This window comes from Ambystoma mexicanum, chromosome 10 (genome assembly GCF_040938575.1).
Source record: "Ambystoma mexicanum isolate Mex_15411 chromosome 10, UKY_AmexF1_1, whole genome shotgun sequence".
In the NCBI taxonomy this organism is placed as follows: Eukaryota; Metazoa; Chordata; class Amphibia; order Caudata; family Ambystomatidae; genus Ambystoma; species Ambystoma mexicanum.
In genome coordinates this window covers 1,399,778,604-1,399,799,154 of record NC_090932.1, presented here as the reverse complement: position 1 = coordinate 1,399,799,154, position 20,551 = coordinate 1,399,778,604, and the positions used below count along the sequence as shown (strand labels likewise).

The following is a 20,551-nucleotide window of genomic DNA, read 5'->3' as shown; positions in this document are numbered from 1 at the left end:
GAAAGTCATTTTCACTTCACTTTACTATTCTTGGGAACTTTAGTTCACACAAAAAAGGTAGTTAAACCTTATAAGAAATCTAAAGGGATTTCTCTGTGACAATGCACTGAATGTGCTGTGTGTCACCATACAAAAAGCAGATGCCAATGGAGTTTGTCAGACTCCAAAAAACAGTGAAAACATAAAATCCAAATCAGGTCAAAACACATGAGTGAGTGAGAAAAAGGTCTCAATCCCTCCATGGTTAAGGTCTCAATCCCTCCATGGTTAAAATTAAAAATGTGTATATCCAGCAAAAGAGCTGGGGGTCTCTAAGGCTGAGGGGAATTCTCCTTAACACTCTCTATGGCTCATCCAAGTGTGGAAACATTCATATCTTTTTTCAGTATATGTGGAAGAAATGCTTTTGTGCAGGGGTTCTTCCATGTCTCTCCCCGCACTGGACAGTGTGTTAGCCCTACTTTGTGTGGTGTACAAATGGTGTATGCATGTTTCCCACTTGGAATTCATGTCTTTATGCCTGTGTGGGCGTAAACCTCTGTGTGTAGGAGAAGGTGACCTGTTGTATCCTGAGTGAATGCATACATGGGTGACTGGGAATGAATGATGTCACAAATGGGATGATGCATGGAACCCTGGGCATGTCGGAGGTATATCTGTGACCTGAGTGTCAGTTGATCCTGAGAGCTTGGCGACTGGATGTCTGGTGGGTGCTCTATTCTTGCTCTTAATCCAGAAACCTGATTTTACTTACATGTAACTATGAATATTCCTGAGAGTAAACTACAGCCTTTTTACGAAGTTTGCTAGTTTTCAGCTTGGTCTTGCCTGTATGCAACATAAATGTAATAATAACTCTGTGGAGTGGTTTTTGCTTCTTAAAATTAAGTAGCATATAATTCTACTAATAATTATTGCATACTAATTGCACTATTTTTCAGATTTTGTTAACAAATGGTTTGGCCAGATCAAGACCTTCTCTATCTAAAGGCACTTTAACAGCAGTCTTTTCTCTAGCTTTACGGTAAGGATCTCATTATTTGTAATATTATTTGTAATATTTGTGAACATTTATATGCATTTATATGCTAATATAGAAGTACACTTCTCTGATAAGCAGGTATATGGTTAATACTCAAACAAAAGCTTCTGCTGGACACCATTATGTCTATAATAAGGGTACTGTAGCAGGGTGATCGTCTTAAACACCTTATTGAGAGACAAGCGTAGAAGGGCACGCAATATTTATCTTATACTTTAACTTACAACTTAACCTGCCTCTTACCTGTCCCCAAACCTTGCTCTCCTGGGTTCAACATCACTTGGGTGAGCCTTGCAGTGTACGTGGTGAATGGTGGGAAAAATCAGGTTAGGGCAGTATCCCAAAATATCCCAGAGGGAAAAACACATGGTTATAGTAACTGGCACACAAAAGGAAAGGCGGACAAAGGAATGCTGGTGTACAGTTCTTTTTATTTTTTATACGTTCACTTTTCCTTTTCCGGTACACCAGCAGGGTTTTGAGATATTTTATACAAAGGGAGAAAAACACGAGATAATATATGCAACTTTAACTAGTCCTAAGCAGTTGTTTGTGTAAACCAACAAATATGAGTCTGTAAAAAAATATATCCAGGGTCCATACAGTGCACTGCAGAAAAAAACGTTATATATACAACCTTACTTCCACGACAACCTGACCAGGGCTGTCTCAAGGTCTCTGCTGCTGCTCTCTCAATGCTCTTCTTTCTTTATGTTCTTCTTTCTTCACACATTGTCTCTGATCCTTGCATGTAGACTGCAGTAGCAGAGGTGGGTAGGGGGGCTCAAAGTCTTATATGGGCTGGGCTGCGCATGCAAGATGCAGCCCAGCCATCATTTGCGGTGTGGGGAGCCCCCCTTAACACTACACAACCTAGGCCACGTCTGCCAGGCGTGGTCCAGAGAATCTAAATGGGCCCCATGTTTTGGGGGTGGCTTCTTCAATTATAAACAGCCCAGGAGGGCTGCAACCATTGGGCACTCCCCTGCTTCCTAGAGGTTTGGGCTACGGTGGTTAATGGCGTGGTGTAGAGCACCTGCGAACCCTCTTGAAGGGTTTCAACCGTCGCCTGGAGCTCCACTCCCTCCAGTAATATTTTTTTTCATTTATGAGTAAAGGAATCCTCGCGTGCTGACGTGCGGGTGTCCTTTACTCTATTTCCCCCTCAATTTGGGATCCGTGCTAGTAAAATGCCACAAATTGTTTCTTTTTCAGACTATGTAGCCACGTACCATAGTGAGTGTTTATACTTTATATTTTTTGGACGACTGGTTTCAAACACAATGGTTGCAATGACATTACAGCAGTTTTTTAGCTTGTTGCATAATTTTTTGTTGGACATGCAACTGCTCAACAACTTGTATGCTTGACAAAACTATCTTTTTCAGAGAGATGTTAGCCTACTCAATGATCCTTAGGCTCTCCAGATGTTTTGGGCTACTACTCCAATCAGCCATGCACCGTATAGGGGATCATGGGGACTGCAAAATCCTCTGGAGAGCCACAGGTTTTAGATCCCTGGGTCACGACACATGGTACAAACACCCCGGAATGTCAGACCTTCCAATTCTGGGCTGTAAATCAAAGTTCAGCTTGAAGCACAGGCACAAGGTGATGTACTAATATCGTGGAAAACTATTGATACTGGGAATTTCACATGTTCTTCTGTGCTACATCTATTCATATATATATATATATATATATATATATATATATATATATATATATATATATATATATATATATATATATATATATATATATATATATATATATATATATATATATATATATATATTGGAAACTCTGTATGTTCGGAGTTGGCTCCGGCCCTATAACAGTTGATGGGCTGACATTTTGGCCCAAGGTCTGGATACCAGTCTGGGGTGTACTGGCGATATTGAAATTTGACCAACCCCACCCATTCGACCAGCACAGGGATGGAGCGGGATCTGGCCCTGTGCTATCATTATGGCCAATTTCGGGAGATTTTGCAATAGTTGTCTTTAGCCCCACAACAGTTGGTGGGCTGATGTTTTGGGCCGAGGTCGGCATACCAGTCTGGGGTGTACTGGCGATGGTGACATTTGACCAACCCCACCCTGCGCCCTGCGCAGGGGGAGAGCTGGGTCCGGCCCTGTGCCAACCATATAGGCGATTTTGGGAGATTGGCAATTTAGCGATTTTTTTTTTTTTTTTTTTTTTTTTTTTTTTTTAAATTTATTATTTTTTTTTTCTTTTTGTAAAATAGGAAGTTAGGACACAAAACATACACAAGGCTATAGCACACCCCCACGTGCATACCCGTGCAACGCCAGGTGGTACCGCTAGTATTCCATAAAGCCAAACTTTTGAGTGCCAAATAGTGCTGAATGGAGAAGGATGGATTGACACACTATGCCATGGACAAGAAGGTTCTGTAGCACAGCTTTCCTTTCAAACGTTGCTTTGAATCTGGAGTCAGTTTGAGGACAATAATGTTTCTAGAAAATGTGTAATGAAGACAAGATTAGGGGTTTACCGGCTGCTACAATAGATAGATTTCACATACATGCCTCAGCGGTTGTATACGAATTGTTCGTATTACAACTGTTCGAATGACAATTGAACTTTTCACAATTGACCGAATTGTGAAGTTCAATTGTAACATATGTGTGGGGGCAATACCCCTCCCCCGCAACCCCCCACCCAACCCAAACTCGCCCAGAACCCCTTTAAATTCGGTCAATTGTTCATTCGAACAATTGTAAACTAACAATTTGGGTAATACCGTCTCAGCAAAGTACAAGGATAAGCCCTGATACCATGGTGGATTGATTTTCCTGCCATATTTACCATTTGACTATACAAGATAACAGACACGTCATTAGTAGTATCAGCGCATCTAAATCTGTGTCTTCAACACACAGTTAACAAATGAGCTACACAGGCTGATCAAAATCTGTCAGAAAAAAACGATTTCTAAGCTAGTCTGACATTGTGGCCATGAAGGTTACTTTCTTCCTGAGCTATATAAGGGATAGGAAGAAAAATAAGCAGAAGTAGCTGCTATTTAAAATGATAGTCTGGCTCAGCACAGAGTGCAGAATGTAGATGTTTTGAAGGGCCTCCATGCTATTGCACAAATGTACAGAATGATATGACATTAGTTGGTATTTATAACGCGCCTTTACACAAGTGTTTCTAGGTGCCACAAGACAAGGAGGGGAGACAGAGGGATGACAAGACTCACAATTTTACTAGGCCTTGTGACATTCAGATCATGCAAGTGCAACGAGAAGTGCAGGGGAGAGGGTAAGGGGAGAAAGGCAGGGAAAGCGTACAGGGGAAGTGCATTCAGGGCTGCAGGGCTCTGAGTAAGTGCGAGGACAGCAGTCCTACACTGGTGCAGTCTCAGACCGTAGTGCTGGGTAGGCCAGAAGGCAGTGCAGTGTGACTGGTCACAGGGGCATGGGGGGAATGTTGTGATACCCTGTGTGACTCTGAGGGCAATCACGCCACCAGTCGCAGCAAGCAGACAGATAGATTAGCAGGGGAGAAGGAGAGAGAAGGAGGAAGAGAAGAGGAAGGTCTTGAGCAGATTCTGGAACTTGGGGTGATCCGGCTCAAGTCTGAGAGGGGCAGGGAGGCCATTCCAGAGGGAGGTGCCTGCAGAGGAGAGAGATCTACTCCCAACTCTCTGTTTGAAGAAGCTCTGACCTGCAGAGAGTTTGAGGTAGCTGAGCGGAGGGCTCTAGAAGGGAGATATTTAGGAAGAGAGTGTTGAATATAAAGAGGACCACAGCCCCAGAAAGCCTTGTGGATGATGCAGAGGGTCTTGAACTTCATCCTTGTGGCCACAGATAGCCAATGGAGATATTTCAGTGCTGGAGAGATGCGGTCCCTGGGCTTTGAGGCCAAGGATAAGTCTTGCAGTCCTGTTCTGGAGGGCGAAGAGTAGAGTTAGGAAGATGCTCTTGAAGAAGTCCACCCAGGAGAGAACCAGAGCTCTGGAGACATTGAGCTTCTGGGGGCAGGTGAGAAAAGGTAGCATACCTCTTAGGAGGTGCAGCTGGAAGTGGGCCTTCTTGGCAATGTCTGTGATGTGTGGAGAGAAGGAGAGAGTTGAGTCGATGATCGCGTAAAGGTTTTTTGCCTTACAGGATGTTAGGGAGAATTCTCTGTTTAGGCTGAATTTCCTAACCTAGTGAGTCCCCCAGCAGCTTTGCTGGATTTTTGGGGTTATTTTTTTCTCCTGCCAAGAGTGAGACTCTTTTTACCCTCACTCTTGGACATGATTTGAGTGTGTTCCTTTGAATCTAGATGTGTTTAATGGGCTATGGGGTCTTTTACTCCATAGGGCTTCATGTGTTTTTGTGATGTGTGTTACACAGCACCCACGGTGCAGTAACACAGGGGTGTCAGTGACCCCCCCAGTATAGACTCCATACCCTGGGACTGACTACTGTCTCCCAGGGCATGTAAAGTCACCATTGACTTTACTAGTCTTGAATTCTGAACAGAACCAGTACAAACCATTATATTGTGGACGTACTGGCTGGGGCAATTCGATTGCCCCGGGGTCTGTTAGTCGAGGGGGCACATCTCCATTCCCCCTGATCGAGTTTTGGCTGGTGGCAGTGGATACTACTTTTTATATTCAACCGCGAATATTTCTCCATGGGATTTTCCCATTGTTCGAGGCTACTATCTTTATTTATTTAATTACGATAGCCTCGAACATACCGCCGGTTTATTTATTTATTATTAATTCTCCGGTTGGTATTTTTTGCCAAAACTCGGTTCTAAAATGGCGTTTGTGTTCTCTTCTGTGACTCCAACCCAAGTCGAGCCCTTTGTTCCACTTTTTTGGCGGGCTTCTCCACAGAAGCCCTCCAAAGTGGTGCCACTTTGTCTGGGGTACTTAGGAGGGGTGGAGGGGGATTTAGGCACCCTGGACTGAGTTGCCTAGGCGCAACTCAAGTCGCACTCCGTCCTGATTGGCCCAAGTGGTGAGCCGGCCGCTCACCACTTACCATTTTTGAGTGACAGCTAGGCTGAGTGAATGGGGGTTTTCTGCATAAAAGCAGGGCTTTGGGGACTGGAACTTCAGAAGTCGCCACAGGATCTAAGAATCCGACGAGGGAGAAGCTGAGTCGACCTGCTACGACGACACCACCGGTGGAGCCTTGCTGAACCGTCTCACCACTTTTCCCAACGACAGAGGAGATCTCCCGCCGGAGAGTCTTCTTCCTTTCAATGATGGGGATAACCAGTTTCACCGTCTTTTTGCCTTCCCGACGCATCTCGTGGCCGCCTTGCCTGTGCCAGGCACCCCGGCAACCGGAATACCACGTTTTACCACGACCGCAAAATAAAGGGTAATACCTTTAACCGGAAAACTCTGCGGCTGGTTTCTTCCCTGGCAGTGCAACGACCTTCATCTTTCCTCCAAGTTGAGATCTTCTCTTCCTCTGGACGACGCCGAGACTTGCAACCGCTGCCAGGAACAACTGCCACCGCTGGAGGATCCTTCCCACTTAAGGTACCGTGTTCCGCCTGGCTTCCCTTGCCACCGACTGTACGGGGTAGATTTAGCCCCCGGCTTTCGAACCTGGGTTAGCCTGGGACACCCTGGCTAAACTTTCCTGAGCCTTTCTAAACTCTTTTCGAACTCTCTGCAAGACTTTCAAAGCCTAGTGTAACTGTGTGATCTTGGGCGCATTTGTGCTCTTCTCTCTCTAAGAGTGGGCCGAGCCTATGGACTTTGGCTCACAAGTGACTTTTGCTCTTCTGCCTTGCTAAAAGTGTTCCTAAATCTTAGAGTGGTGTATCTTCAAATATTCTGTCTTTTTCCCTCCCTTCTTCAGGAATTTATTGGAATGCCATCTATAGTTAAGCGCTCACCTCTGTCTGGAAATAAGTGGTGGTAACTAAGACTTGTCTGATAAAGAATAAGGGTTGTATATATCATAATAGTAACTGTGTTTAGAGTGTTTTACAATAAGAGTGCTGGAGTGTTTCAAACAGTGTGTTTTTAAATAAATAATTATATACTTTGATACCAAAGCTCTGGTCAGTGTTTGCTTGTGCTATTGTATCTGAGTGCCTATTGTGTATACTCTATATACTGCCTAACTCTTCTTGAGGGAAGTCTGACTGCTCAGCCACAGCTACCAGGTAAATCTGGGTGGTACAGACTGCTACCAAGTGGGTTTACTGCTAACGCCTGTAGTCCTAAATCTTTTGCAGTGTTCCCAAAGGGAACTGCACAGGTTTCTGCCTAACACAGGAGGGTGAGGGGAGGGGTCCCAAGGAAGGCGGACAGACAGAGAAATGAAAAGCGGGAACAGGGGTCCCAATATGAAGAATCTCTGTTTTACTGGCATTAAGGTAAAGGTCGTTGAAGGCGCACCATCTCTGAATAGCGGATAGACCCTCAGGAATGAGCGAGGACGGAACGAAGGCTGAGGGTAGCCTGAAAGAGAGCTGAACGTCATCTGTATAACACTGAAAGTTGAAGAAGAAATGGAGATCAGGTAGGCCAGATAGACATTAAAGAGCCGGGCTGATAGGCTAGTGCCCTGGGGAACACCATATGCAGAAAGAGAGGTGGTGGAGAGAAATGACTCAGGTTGGACCTGGGAGGGTTGGTCCAAGAGGAAGGTGGTCAGCCATGCCAGAGCCTGACTAGTGATGCCAATGTTTACACTGAGACGATTGATCAGGGTGGCATGATTGACCGTGTTAAATGTAGAGGAGAGGTCAAGGAGGATGAGGACAGAGTGAGAGCTGAAGTCAAGGTTGGATAGCAGATCTTCACAGGAGTTCAGGAAAGCAATTTCTGTGCCTCTGGCCAATCTGAAGCCAGACCGATGGTCCTGAAGATAACCAGCAGATTCAGTGTGGAGGTTTAGCTGAGAGATGGCCAGTTTCTCAAGGAGTTTGCCCAGGAAAGGTGTGCTAGAGATCGGACGATAGTTGGCAAAGTTCATTAATACCGAGCGCTTGCTGGGCAAAGCCTGTTGGAAGGCTGCTTAGGTAGATAAAGGTGTGGTTTTGGTAATGAATCCTTCTTTAGCATTACCTATGAAGGAATGGATTCCAGATATACCTTGCACTCTTGTTTCTTAGTATGTTGTATACACTCTTCCGTCCTTACTTTTGTTAATTGAAACTGTATATTATTGATTCTTGAGGTGCAGAGGAGAAACATGGGATGTTGTGGGAAAATTAGGAAAAATAAAGGTCCTTATTTGGGGAGCTCACGTCCCCTGCACACTGTAATTGGCTCAATGAATAAGCCCAATTTATAGAGCATTTTTTTCTGGTATGAGGTTTTAAAATACTTATTTTGTCCATATTTCACGTGAAAGAATGATCAATGTTCAAATTCTTATAGTTTCAAATATAACAATTTCAATTTGCTTGTTTTTTCAAATGTAGTTCTTTAATGTCCAACGCGTTTGGAGATTTATTATCTCTTCTTCAGGGGCTATCCTTTCTATGGATAATATGTTCAAGAAATAATGATAATCAGGACATTTGCTTATCTCACTAATATTCACAATTATTTGTACAATTATTAAAGGATAAATCATATTGGTCAAAGATTCAGAAGTTCAAGTTAAACTCAAATATCTGGTCATGCATTGTGTAATCAGAGAAAATCATTATGCTTATCACACTTAGTCATAATACAGGGTGATTGGACGAATACCCAATTCAGATTCCTTAACCGATCTCTATTATCATCTTGCACATTTATGTACTCTAGTATCAAGATTTATCCACAAAGATATGTAAAATGCTAACCTGGATTACCTATGAAGGAACCATGGGGATTTGCTTTTAATTCTGGTGTCATGTTGTTTTTAGTAGGGGATTAGTGTGTCCTACATTTTGGACATCCTGGCTATTTTGCTCAGCAAGAGACCTTTGAGAGACCGATTTGAATCCGAGATTTAAACCTTTTCCAAAAAGAATTTGGGTCCGAGAACTGCTTGATGCTGGTCAAACAAGCTCAAACTGCAATTGCATGATGGGGGTCTAGAACCCCACTCACTGCTGTCTAACCTACCAATATTTGTTTGTCCTATACCTTCCCCTGCAACATAGTACCATGGTGGGGAGCAGCATGGATTATTGTCTCTTGGTGACCCAGGGGTTGCTGCAATCATGCATTGCTCGGAATCTCAAGTTTCTGGTCCCCATACCTTTTTTTTATAGCTACTCTATGGGAATTCTCCACGTGTAGAGTTCTGCTTGCGAGAATGCCTAATATCAGAAATGAATGTGTTTTTACGCATGTAGAAATTGATCTCTTTTTTGGGAACTGATTACTTTCATTAATGGTAATCTGCACTGAATGCCAGTTGGTTTCTGCATCTAATACATATTAAGCTCTATAGGGACCTGGCACATGCTACTGAAGGGCCAGTTGACTTGTGACAATAATTGCTACTTGTTTTTGTAATTCTTTAGTTTTTTACTGGTTAAGATCCTCAGGGCAGTATCTTACCTGACCTCTAATTTCTCACCTCCTGACAGATTATGAGTACCCTGACAAGAGAGTGGTACTTCTGGCAACGGTCTAGTGCATCCCACATGTCCAGCCACAGAAGTTGTAGAAGGTTCATCATTTCCTGTGAGATTTATCAGGACTGTGTTTTGTAACCGAATGGATCTGTTTTTGGTGTTGGTGTTTTTTTGGTCTTTTTAATAAGAGCAGTGTTTTTCTGCAAAAATGAATTAATTCGAGATAGAATAAAGAGCAAGTAAGGTTGCTCGATGAGAATGGAAATAATGTTTAATATATAAAGATGTCATTTTTCATAACTTTTATAGTTGTACCAATACGAGATCTGACTATTGTTCCATAATCTTGCTCGTGCAGTGATAAACGCAAATTATATAAACAGTACTGAATTGTGTCCTAGAGCATTTAACAAATTCAAGCTGCGCCTGAAAAGGTAAAACATCCAACAGAAAATCTGAATTTTACCTGCCAATTGAGAATGAACATAGTAAAACAGTAACTCCGAATTCCTGAAAAAACTGAAACATCTACAGATTGTTACTTAGTTTGAAAACTTACAGAAAAAAATTATTCTATCAAGACCAAAGCATTATGCTTTAACTTCCTTTATTCTACTCATCACAGCAGATTTAAATCTTCATCTTCAATTTGTTATGTCAAAACCTTGAAAACACTACAAGCAAACATTTGCAATCCAATAGTTTTGGCGTTTACTGCTTTTCTTTGCATTATGCATTTATAGGCTCTAGGGTGTAAGGAGGGGGTTGCAACGTTTTACAGAGGATGCCCTAAGGGGGTGTGCAGGGGTGTAAGAGAATGAGAAAGGAAATGGAGCAAGGGAGGAGGCTATTGATAGAAGGTCCCATCAATGATGAGCAAGAAATCCAATGGACGGATTTAATGGGGAGGTAAATCAGGCGAGCACGGCTTCTGGCGAAGGAGTGAATGCAAAATGACAGCTCTCAAGCGACAACATAAAGAAAACACAAGCATCACAGAGACAATGACAGGGATTTTCGAATTCTGGGAGACTTGGGCAAGCTACACATTTTTTTTAGTATTTTTTAGTAGTGCACACATTCATTTATAGGGTATAAATGGCACTCTTCCTTCCATGTGCAAGCCTCACACTAGTACAGCTGCCTTTAATCCCTGCTGGCTGCATTTCACTGTCTGCAGCATGGCTGTCTTTGATTCATTTACAGAGGACGCAGAGCTGAATGTTTCCAGAATACAGCTTTCCAGCTAGATTCCATATTTAGCCAAATACTGGGAAAAAACATCTTGGGCCTCATTACGAGTCAGCCGGCTGATTAAGAGTCCTCCAGGCGGGAAATGTCACTCCTGCCAGGTCTGACCTGGTGGGTTTAACACCACCCGCCTGCAGGTGGACATGGAAACACCGGCACCATTACAGCATGGTGCCGGTGTTTCTAGTTCCTATGGGAATGGGGAATAACAGAATTCCGCCTGTGGAATTACCGGGTCACTGGGGTTGTAATGCCCCAGTGATTCTGGCAATCACGGAGGTGGAATGGTAATACGAGTCCAGCTGTACACTGCTGGAATTTCCAGCACGGTTACCGCCGGACTCGTAATGAGGCCCCTTGTCTTGATGCAGCCAGACTCGTTTGGGGTGAAGGAAAATGGTGGCCGCATTCCAGAGCCATAACTCAGCCAGGAGAGCCCACAGGTCGCTTCTTCCACAAACCCCTACGCAGAGGACCCGCCGAGGATAGTTATTTACACAGGATGCTGTGTGAAATTACTTTTCTCTCTGGCAAATTAACTCCAATGTCACACACACATGCACACACAAAATAAACATCCTTAGATCTCGCCCTTCTAATGCTGAAAGGAAATGGCTGCTTCTAAAAATAAAAACACAGACTAGAGAAGCAATCACATCATACTGACTTCACAAGACACTAGAGCAGCACCCACAAATCAGTAAATGCACATTTTTAGAGAGATTTTAAAACCAAACATAACTAGAACTGTAACTTGTTTATTTTTAATACAAAACACATTAAAATAGGTAACGTAATTGAAAAGATGCAGAAACTATTCTTAGAATCATCAGTCAAGTAACTTTTTAATAACATTAACACGTTGCATGCCGCCATTTTAGAAGTAAAAACGGCTGACAAATTTTGCATACTAAACAAATACAGTTAAAGATATCAAAAAGAAGTGTGGTGTGAGTGAAGATGGGTGGGAATGGATGGAAAATCATATAGATTTGACTTAGAGATGGACATTTATGGGTTGATTCATGGAAATAATGTGCGCTGAAATTTTCGGCGCAAGCGTGCGAAAGCGTGCGAATCACAGTGCCAGTGCGAAAATCGCAGCGAAACCCGCGCACAGCGATTCATGGAAGTCCGTGCGCGAGGAAATTCCAGGATGTGTGCCAAAATACTGCGTGGCGCACGCTGGCGCACACGTCTTCAAACCGCGTGCGCTAAGCGCACAGCTAAAGCGCACATAGCGCGGCGCACACAACTAAAGTAGGCGTAACACGCGGAATAGGGAACAACGCGTGAAAATGAGGGCGTCATGGGGGAAGTACAGGAGACAAGTGCGCGGAACGCCCACACGCTCGCCTACAACACGTATTCATTGAATCAAATAGGGCAAACCAGCGCATGGGCAAAGACGCGCACAGGCCTAAACACGTCCGTCACACGAAGGCAGGCGGTAGCGTCCCTGCACATGAAAGAAATGTGCGCCAAAATGTGCGCTAACAAAAAGGACGTATATACAGCCATGATGAAAGTCCCATACTGTGGCCCTCTAGGACAAGTGACGTGCAAAGGGGTATGCGACAAACACTGACACCCGCTGTGTGAAAAATAGCGTGTGCGTGTATTTCGGGGGTGCGCGGGAAGTTTCACACGTGAAAGGCCTTGGGCAAGCGGGGTACATGTATTTCAGGGGTTCGCGTGAAGTTTCACACGCGATTGGCCTTGGGCGAGCGGGGTACGTGTACATCTGGGGTGCGCGGGAAGTTTCACACGCGATTGGCCTGGGTACGTGTATTTCAGGGGTGCGTGGGAAGTTTCACACACGATTTTGCTGTCAGAGCGGGGAACGTGTATTTCGGGGGTGCGCGGGGAGTCCTACATGTGAATTGGCAGTGTGGGTCCCCCCAGGTGTCCCCTCTACCCCCTCCACGACCCCTGCAGGCAGCCCACACCACAGGGGACTACCCTGCACCCCTGGTCATGTCCCGCAGGCAGCTCATCCACCATGGGCATGCCCCCCAGCCAAGGCACATGTCACCTTGCAATATGATCAACAACTCATGTCCCCCTGCACCCCCACCCCCCAGCAGTCAGGGGCCCCTGCCAGCAGGCCCCCACTCATGTCCCCCTGCACCCCCACCCCCCAGCAGTCAGGGGCCCCTGCCAGCAGGCCCCCACTCATGTCCCCTTGCACCCCCACCCCCCAGCAGTCAGGGGCCCCTGGCAGCAGGCCCCCACTCATGTCCCCCTGCACCCCCACCCCCCAGCAGTCAGGGGCACCTGCCAGGAGGCCCCCACTCATGTTCCCTTGCACCCCCACCCCCCAGCAGTCAGGGGCACCTGGCAGCATCCCCCACTCATGTCCCACTCATGTCCCCCTGCACCCCCACCCCCCAGCAGTCAGGGGCACCTGCCAGCAGGCCCCCACTCATGTCCCACTCATGTCCCCCTGCACCCCCACCCCCCAGCAGTCAGGGGCCCCTGCCAGCAGGCCCCCACTCATGTTCCACTCATGTCCCCCTGCACCCCCATCCCCCAGCAGTCAGGGGCACCTGCCAGCAGGCCCCCACTCATGTCCCCCTGCACCCCCACCCCCCAGCAGTCAGGGGCACCTGCCAGCAGGCCCCCACTCATGTACCCTTGCACCCCCACCCCCCAGCAGTCAGGGGCCCCTGGCAGCAGGCCCCCACTCATGTCCCCTTGCACCCCCACCCCCCAGCAGTCACGGGCCCCTGCCAGCAGGCCCCCACTCATGTCCCACTCATGTCCCCCTGCACCCCCACCCCCAGCAGTCAGAGGCACCTGCCAGCAGGACCCCCCTCATGCCTCCCTGCACCCCCAGCAGTGAAATGGCGATTCCATGACACAAACCAAAAGTCAACTATGTACATCAACACATGTCCGCCACACGAAGGCAGGCGGTAGCGTCCCTGCGCATTAACAAAATGTGCGCTATCAAAAAGCACGTATATACAGCTCTGGTGAATTTCCCATACTGTGGCCCTCTAGGACAAATGACGTGCAAAGGGGTACGTGACAAACACGGACACCTGCTGTGTCAACAATAGCGTGTATTTCGTGGGTGCGCCAGAAGTTTCACATGCGATTGTGCGTGGGCGAGCGGGGTACGTGTACTTCAGGGGCTCGCGGGAAGTTGGGCTCACGTGAAGTTTTACACGTGATTGGGCCCGTGCGAGCGGGGTACGTGTAAATCTGGGGTGGGCGGGGAAGTACAAGAGGCAAATGGGCGGAACGCCCACACGCACGCGCCAAAAAAGATGCGCTAAACCGGAAACACGTACGCCAGCAGGAAGCAGGCATACGTGGACCTGCGCAGCATAAAAGTGCGCGCAAACAACAAGCAAGCTCAGACGCCAGGATGAACATACCGTTACTAGCAGCAGTGGTCGTGGGATACCGCAGGAGGAGGAGGATAGTCAGGCCCAGAATTTTCACACCCAGAACCAGCCTTTTTGGCATGCCTGATAACCGGGTGTATGGGAGGTGCAGGTTTCCACCTCACATAATACTCGACCTGGTCAGTGAGTGGGAGGATGACCTCACATCACCCACCCTCTGCTCCCAAGCACTCATCCCCCTGGAGAAGGTCCTCAATGTACTGCACTTTTTGGCCACCGGATCATTTCAGCGGACAAGTGCCATAGTGGGGGGGGGGGTGTCACAGGCCACACAGTCACGCTGCCTACACCAGGTCTTGGCCATCATGACTGCACGCCCATCAGTGCGCAGGCACATATACCTGCCCAGAACACCTGCAGAAAGACAAGCTGTCGTCCAGGATTTCTACGGAGTGGCACAATTCCCCAAAGTCCTAGGTGCCATTGATTGCACCCATGTGGCCCTACGTCCCCCCAGGGCATCAGAGCACATCTATAGAAACTGCAAGCAATGGCATTCCATCAACGTGCAGGTAGTATGTGATGCCAAGGGAATCATCACCTCAGTATATGCCAACTATCCAGGGTCCACCCACGACAGTTTCATTTACAGAATGTCAACCCTAAACCGGGACCTAGAAGCTGGGCGGCATGGCGATACATGGCTGCTTGGTGAGTATAAATGCCACAGCACATGCATGCATGCCAGATACTGAGTAATCTCACAACCCCACTAATGATACCTGTTAGGGAGAATTCTCTCTTTAGGCTGAATTTCCTAACCTAGTGAGTCCCCCAGCAGCTTTGCTGGATTTCTGGAGTTTGTTTTTTTTCTCCTGCCAAGAGTGAGACTCTTTTTCTCCCACTCTTGGACATGATTTATGGTGTTCCTTTGACTGCTAATGTGTTTTATGGGCTATGAGGTCCTTTACTCCATAGGGTCTCATGTGTTTTTACTATGTGTGTTACACAGCACCCTCCGTGCAGTGACATAGGGGTGTCATAGTGACACCCCACCATAGACTCCATACCCTGGGACTGACTACTGTCTCCCAGGGCATGTAAAGTCACCATTGGCTTTACTAGTCCCAAATTATTAACAGAAACCAGTACAAACCATCATATTGTGGACGTACTGGTCGGGGCAATTCGATTGCCCTGGAGTCTGTTAGTCGAGGGGGCACGTCTCCGTCCCCCCTGATCGGGTTTTGGCTGGTGGCAGTGGATACTACTTTTTATATTCGACCGCGAATATTTCCCTATGGGATTTTCCCATTCTTCGAGGCTACCAACTTTAATTATTTAATTCTCATAGCCTCGAACATACCGCCGGTTTATTTATTTAATACTAATTCGCCGTTTGGTATTTTTTGCCAGGACTCGATTCTAAAATGGCGTGTGTGTTCTCTTCTGTGACTCCAACCCAAGTCGAGCCCTTTGTTCCACTTTTTGGCAGGCATCTCCACAGAAGCCTCCAAAAGTGGTGCCACTCTGTCTGGGTACCACAGGGGGTGTGGGAGGGGGTTTAGGCACCCTGGACTGAGTTACCTTGGTAACTCAAGTCGCACTCTTGTGTGATTGGCCCAAGTGGTGAGCCGGCTGGCTCACCACTTAGCATGTTTGATTGACAGCTAGGCTGAGTGAATGGGGGTATGCTGCATAAAAGCAGGGCTTTGGGGACTGGAACTTCAGAAGTCGCCACAGGACCTGAGAATCCGACGAGGGAGAAGCTGAGCCAACCTACCACGACGACACCACCAATGGAGCCCTGTGGAACCGACTCACCACTTCCCGACGACAGAGAAGATCTCCCGGCTGGAGAGGCTTCTTCCCATGACTAGTGGGCACAACCAGTTTACCCTCTTCTCTTCACACCCCAAACCGGTTTGTGGTCGAACTGCCCGTGCCAAGCACCCCGGCAGCCGGATAGCCACTTACCACTGGACCGCGAATCAACGGACCGCTCCTTGTACCTGAGAAACTCCGCGGCTGGTTTGTTCCCTGGCAGTGCAACAGACTCCTGTCTTCCTCCCAGACGAGATCCTCTCTTCCCCCGGACGAAGCACCGACTTGCATCCGCTGCCAGGAACAACTGCCCCCGCTGGAGTGTTCTCACCACTTTAATGTACCATGTCCGCCAGGCCTCCCTTTCTAAAGATTGCTACAAGGTAATAATAACCCCTTAACCTTCTGGACTGGGCTGGCCGCCTTGACCCTCTAACTGGTCCCTTTCTTTGGTCCAACTCCTTTTTGAACCGTTACAAGACTTTTGTGCACTGCAACCGTGTGACCTTGGACACATTTCGTTTTGATCCTCTTAAAGCGGATTCGGCCTACTGACTCTGAATTCACGGTGTTACTTTGCCTTCCTCTCTTGTTGTGTTCGTGAAAAAGTGTTGGGATCTGTTTCAATTTATTCTCTGCTTTTCTCTCCCTTTTTAAAATGAATTATTAGAGTGCCATCTACGTTAAGCGCTCACCGCTGTCTGAAAATAAGTGGGGCTTTACTTAAGACTTGTCTAATATTCTTTTAAGGGAGTGTATATCTTTTAGTGACCGTGTTTTTGAATTGCTTACTATTAGTGCCTGTGTGTTTTTTTAGATGTGGTTTTAAATAAATAATTATATCTCTTTTTCACCAAGCCCTGGTCAGTGTTTACTTGTTCTATTGTGTTCTCTTGACCTATTGTGAATACTCTGTATACTGCCTAACTCTTCTTAAGGGAAGTCTGACTGCTCAGCCACAGCTACCAAGTGAATCTGTGTGGTACAGACTGCTACCAAGTGGGTTTACTGCCAAACACCTGTAGTCCTAAATCTTTTGCAGTGGTCCCAGAGGGAACTGCACAGGTTTCTGCCTAACAATACCCATCACCACCTCCCCAGGGAACAGTGCCTACCCTCTGAGCACCCACATGATGACGCCAATTCGGAACCCCACCACACCACCCGAGGTAAGATACAACACAGCTCATATTGCAACCCGGGGCATGGTGGAGCGCACATTCGGAGTGCTCAAGTCACGCTTTCGCTCCCTTGACCGTTCTGGTGGGCAGCTGTTATACGCTCCCCCAGTAGTGTGCAGGATCATAGTGGCAGCATGTGTCCTGCATAACGTTGCAACACGCCGGGGCCTGCCGGTGGACATGGCGGTGCCCCCACATCCCCAACCACATGCATGCCCGCTGCGCATGGGAGGGGAAAGGGCACGGGGTGAGGCAGCCCGAACACAGCTGGTGGCTAATTACTTCACTTAGAATCACACCCCTGTGGAGTGCACACAGCCTTGCCACATACCAGCTGACAATCAATAATGATGACATGAGGGACAGTCAACTGTCACTACCATACCAGCCTGAGATTGGTCACCTGGAAGTGTCACAATGTGTGCATCCCTACCTACAGAAACACCACCAATACTGTGTCATCAAAAGACACATATGCTGCTAAATGCATTACCCCCTTGCAAAATACAACATGAGAACAGTGCCATGTCACCCAACCCCTCCCCAGCTCCGCCACCCAACACACCCTGGCATGTCATGCTATGTGAGAGCAAACACATCAATCCCAAAAACCTGACACAAGTGTCACAAAGTACAGTGTCCCTAATGGAAACTGGCCACACACAATATGCTCCTAGTAATGTTGAACTAACAACACACATGACCAAATACTTACCAACTAAACCATGCATCTAGACAAGTTCAAACATTTCTAAAACATGACAGTACTAAGTTAAAGTAGTCGTAGTCATACAACCTGAATATGCCACCACATCGCCCCCTTCAAATTGTAGTCTTGCAGCCTTCAAAACTGGTCTGTGTACTGCATACAACATGAACTCCATCTCCAAAGTAGACGGCCTTGTGAAGACATGAGGAATGAACCTGCAAATTCAGAGGGAGACATGGAAACAAAATCATACATTAATACAACATGCAGTGTACAATACAACAACAATATACACAAGGAATGTCTACACAGTATTGACTACAGACTGCCCACACAGCTTATGGGAGCCCAACGTCACTGTGTACATCACTGTCACTTGGTCACACCCTTTGCAAGCCCATGGAAACGGGAAGCAGGAGGGGTGTGTGTCTCATGAACCCAAGCATCTAACCTAAACTCAGGACAAGCCTGCATGTGCCCAGCCAGAATACAGTGGATGCCCACGGGAGCCACACAAGGCAACACACTGTCAAATTATTTAAAAAAAAATCAAAAGTCAAAAATCAAAAATGGCCATGGGGGGGGAGGCCACCCAGGCGGTCCGAGGACCGGGTGCGCACCAACAGCCACCTGTGTGGATGTTGGGAAAAAAAAACACCTCCATGGGCTCATGGCCTGCACGGCTATGCCAATGTGGGAGAACTGCTGCCGTCGCTCTCATGGCCCTCTGCTGCTGCATCAGGAGGTGGTGGTGCTATGGGAGGCAGCCCACGCAAAGCCCTGGTATGGTCCTCCATGGCAGCAAGCATGCGGGTATGGAAGGTCTCGTTCTGGAGGATTATAGTGCAGAGATCCCCATGCAACACCTGACGTGATGCCCGGATCTCCTCCCGAGTTGCCCGCATCTCAGCTGAGAGCGTACTTGTGAGGTGCTCCAGCCGTTGTTCTGCCCTAAAATTAGCGGAAGTCTCAAGCTCAAGAAGAGTCTGCCTGAGGTTATGGAGTTCTTCACTCAGGGCTTCCATGTGGGACTGGGACTGTATTGAGATGGATTGGCGCAGAGTCTCCAGTGCCGCCCGTCGGTCCCTGTTGGAAGCCAACATGTCTTCCCTGTGTGATTGGCAAATGGAGTCTGTTGCCTGCTGTAGTTGCTCCATCTGCCTTTCAAGGGGGATAATGGAAGTGGCCACCCTCTCCATTGCCTGAGCCATCATTTCAACTGATGCTGACTGTTGGGTTGCCATAGTGTACATGGAGTTCTCCCATACGCTATTGCCTGGTGGCGTACGGCCACCGCGTCGACGGACACCACACCTGTTTGGGGCAAGGCGATGTGCACCTTGCTGTGCTGGCACCGCCTGAGGCTGCAGGACTGCATTCCCCCTCTGATCTGCTGGCCCAGGAACAGAATCAGATGCTGTGGAGTGTGACCCTGCATCCGTAACCGCTAAAGGCGCCTCTACTAACACTGACATCCCCATAGAGAGATCTACCCCTGGTGCAGGTGGGTTGGACAGAACAGAATCCCTGCCAGAAACACTTACCTGTGACGGCACATATGTCTCATCATCCGAATCAGCACCTGAATAGAGGTCTGGGGAGGTGCACCCAGAGACACTCCTGGAAAGTATGGTCTGCAGGAGGATTGGGTTCTCACCCACCACCACACCACGTTCCCCGCTGGTGCCCGGTCGTGCCTGGGATTCCTCCTGGGTCTGCACCATCTCCTCAACCTCAACAGCATCAAGTGCGTCATCCCCTGCAAAAACATGAAAGAGAAAAAATGGAAACAGGCATTAGCACCATAGCACACAAATAGGTCTGTCAAGCTACAGAACCAGTACATGATTCACACATGTCCCACATGACTATAACCCTCCCATGCCTGCACTGTCACTGAGTAGTAAGGGGAGGCAAAAGGCAGACACTGATGACACCAATATGAGAGAGCAACACATTTGCTGCATGCTGGGTAGCACTGCCATCACACATTGGCCTGTGAGTGGCATGTCCAATACACATACATGACACATGGCAGCACACAGATGGCATTTAGCATAGCCATGGTACATTTGACAAGTACAGCCATATGTCAGTGATTGAGTACTGTCACCCATCCATGTGAGATGGACATGATGACATGAAAAATGCCGCATACTGTGACTAAGTACACATGTGCCACTCACTGCAACACATGCAAGGTACAAGAATACAGTAATAGTTGGCTGATCTATTTTTCGTCACATTGACATCGCAGGAAACATCTGTCATTTTCCACATGCAAACAGGCACTCATCTAAACATTTGTGCTGGGCAATACTCCATCAGCCTGAATGGTTTCATTGTGTACATAACCAGGTAAAGCATTGCCCCAGTGTGGCCAGTAAACAATGACCGAAGCATATCACATATGTCACAATATGGTTGATAAATGTCTAGCAAAAAAGGGGAGAGTGGAAAATATTATCCTGAAGGCACACTTACAAATTCTGACCAATGTAGATGCAAGATGGCAGTACAAGGTCAACTGCACAATTGTGGACCTAATAGGATACTGTGGGCAGAAGGGATGCAGTCATAGCCAAATACAAGGAACGTGATCCCATGTGAGGAAGGAAATGGGTGACCCATAACACTCTGGAGTACACACCCTCACCTGGCACTCAATCAG

General features: G+C 47.2%; 1 protein-coding gene across 3 annotated transcripts in view; it reads left to right on the top strand.

Annotated features, from left to right (window-relative positions):
- The window catches only part of UBE3B (ubiquitin protein ligase E3B), a 2,019,282-nt gene that overhangs the window by 555,210 nt on the left and 1,443,521 nt on the right, over positions 1–20,551 (top strand). For all 3 annotated transcript variants that reach the window (XM_069619417.1, XM_069619418.1, XM_069619419.1), the window contains exon 9: positions 942–1,024. In XM_069619417.1, the coding sequence (XP_069475518.1) occupies positions 942–1,024 (83 nt within the window). The remainder of the gene's footprint in view (positions 1–941; positions 1,025–20,551) is intronic.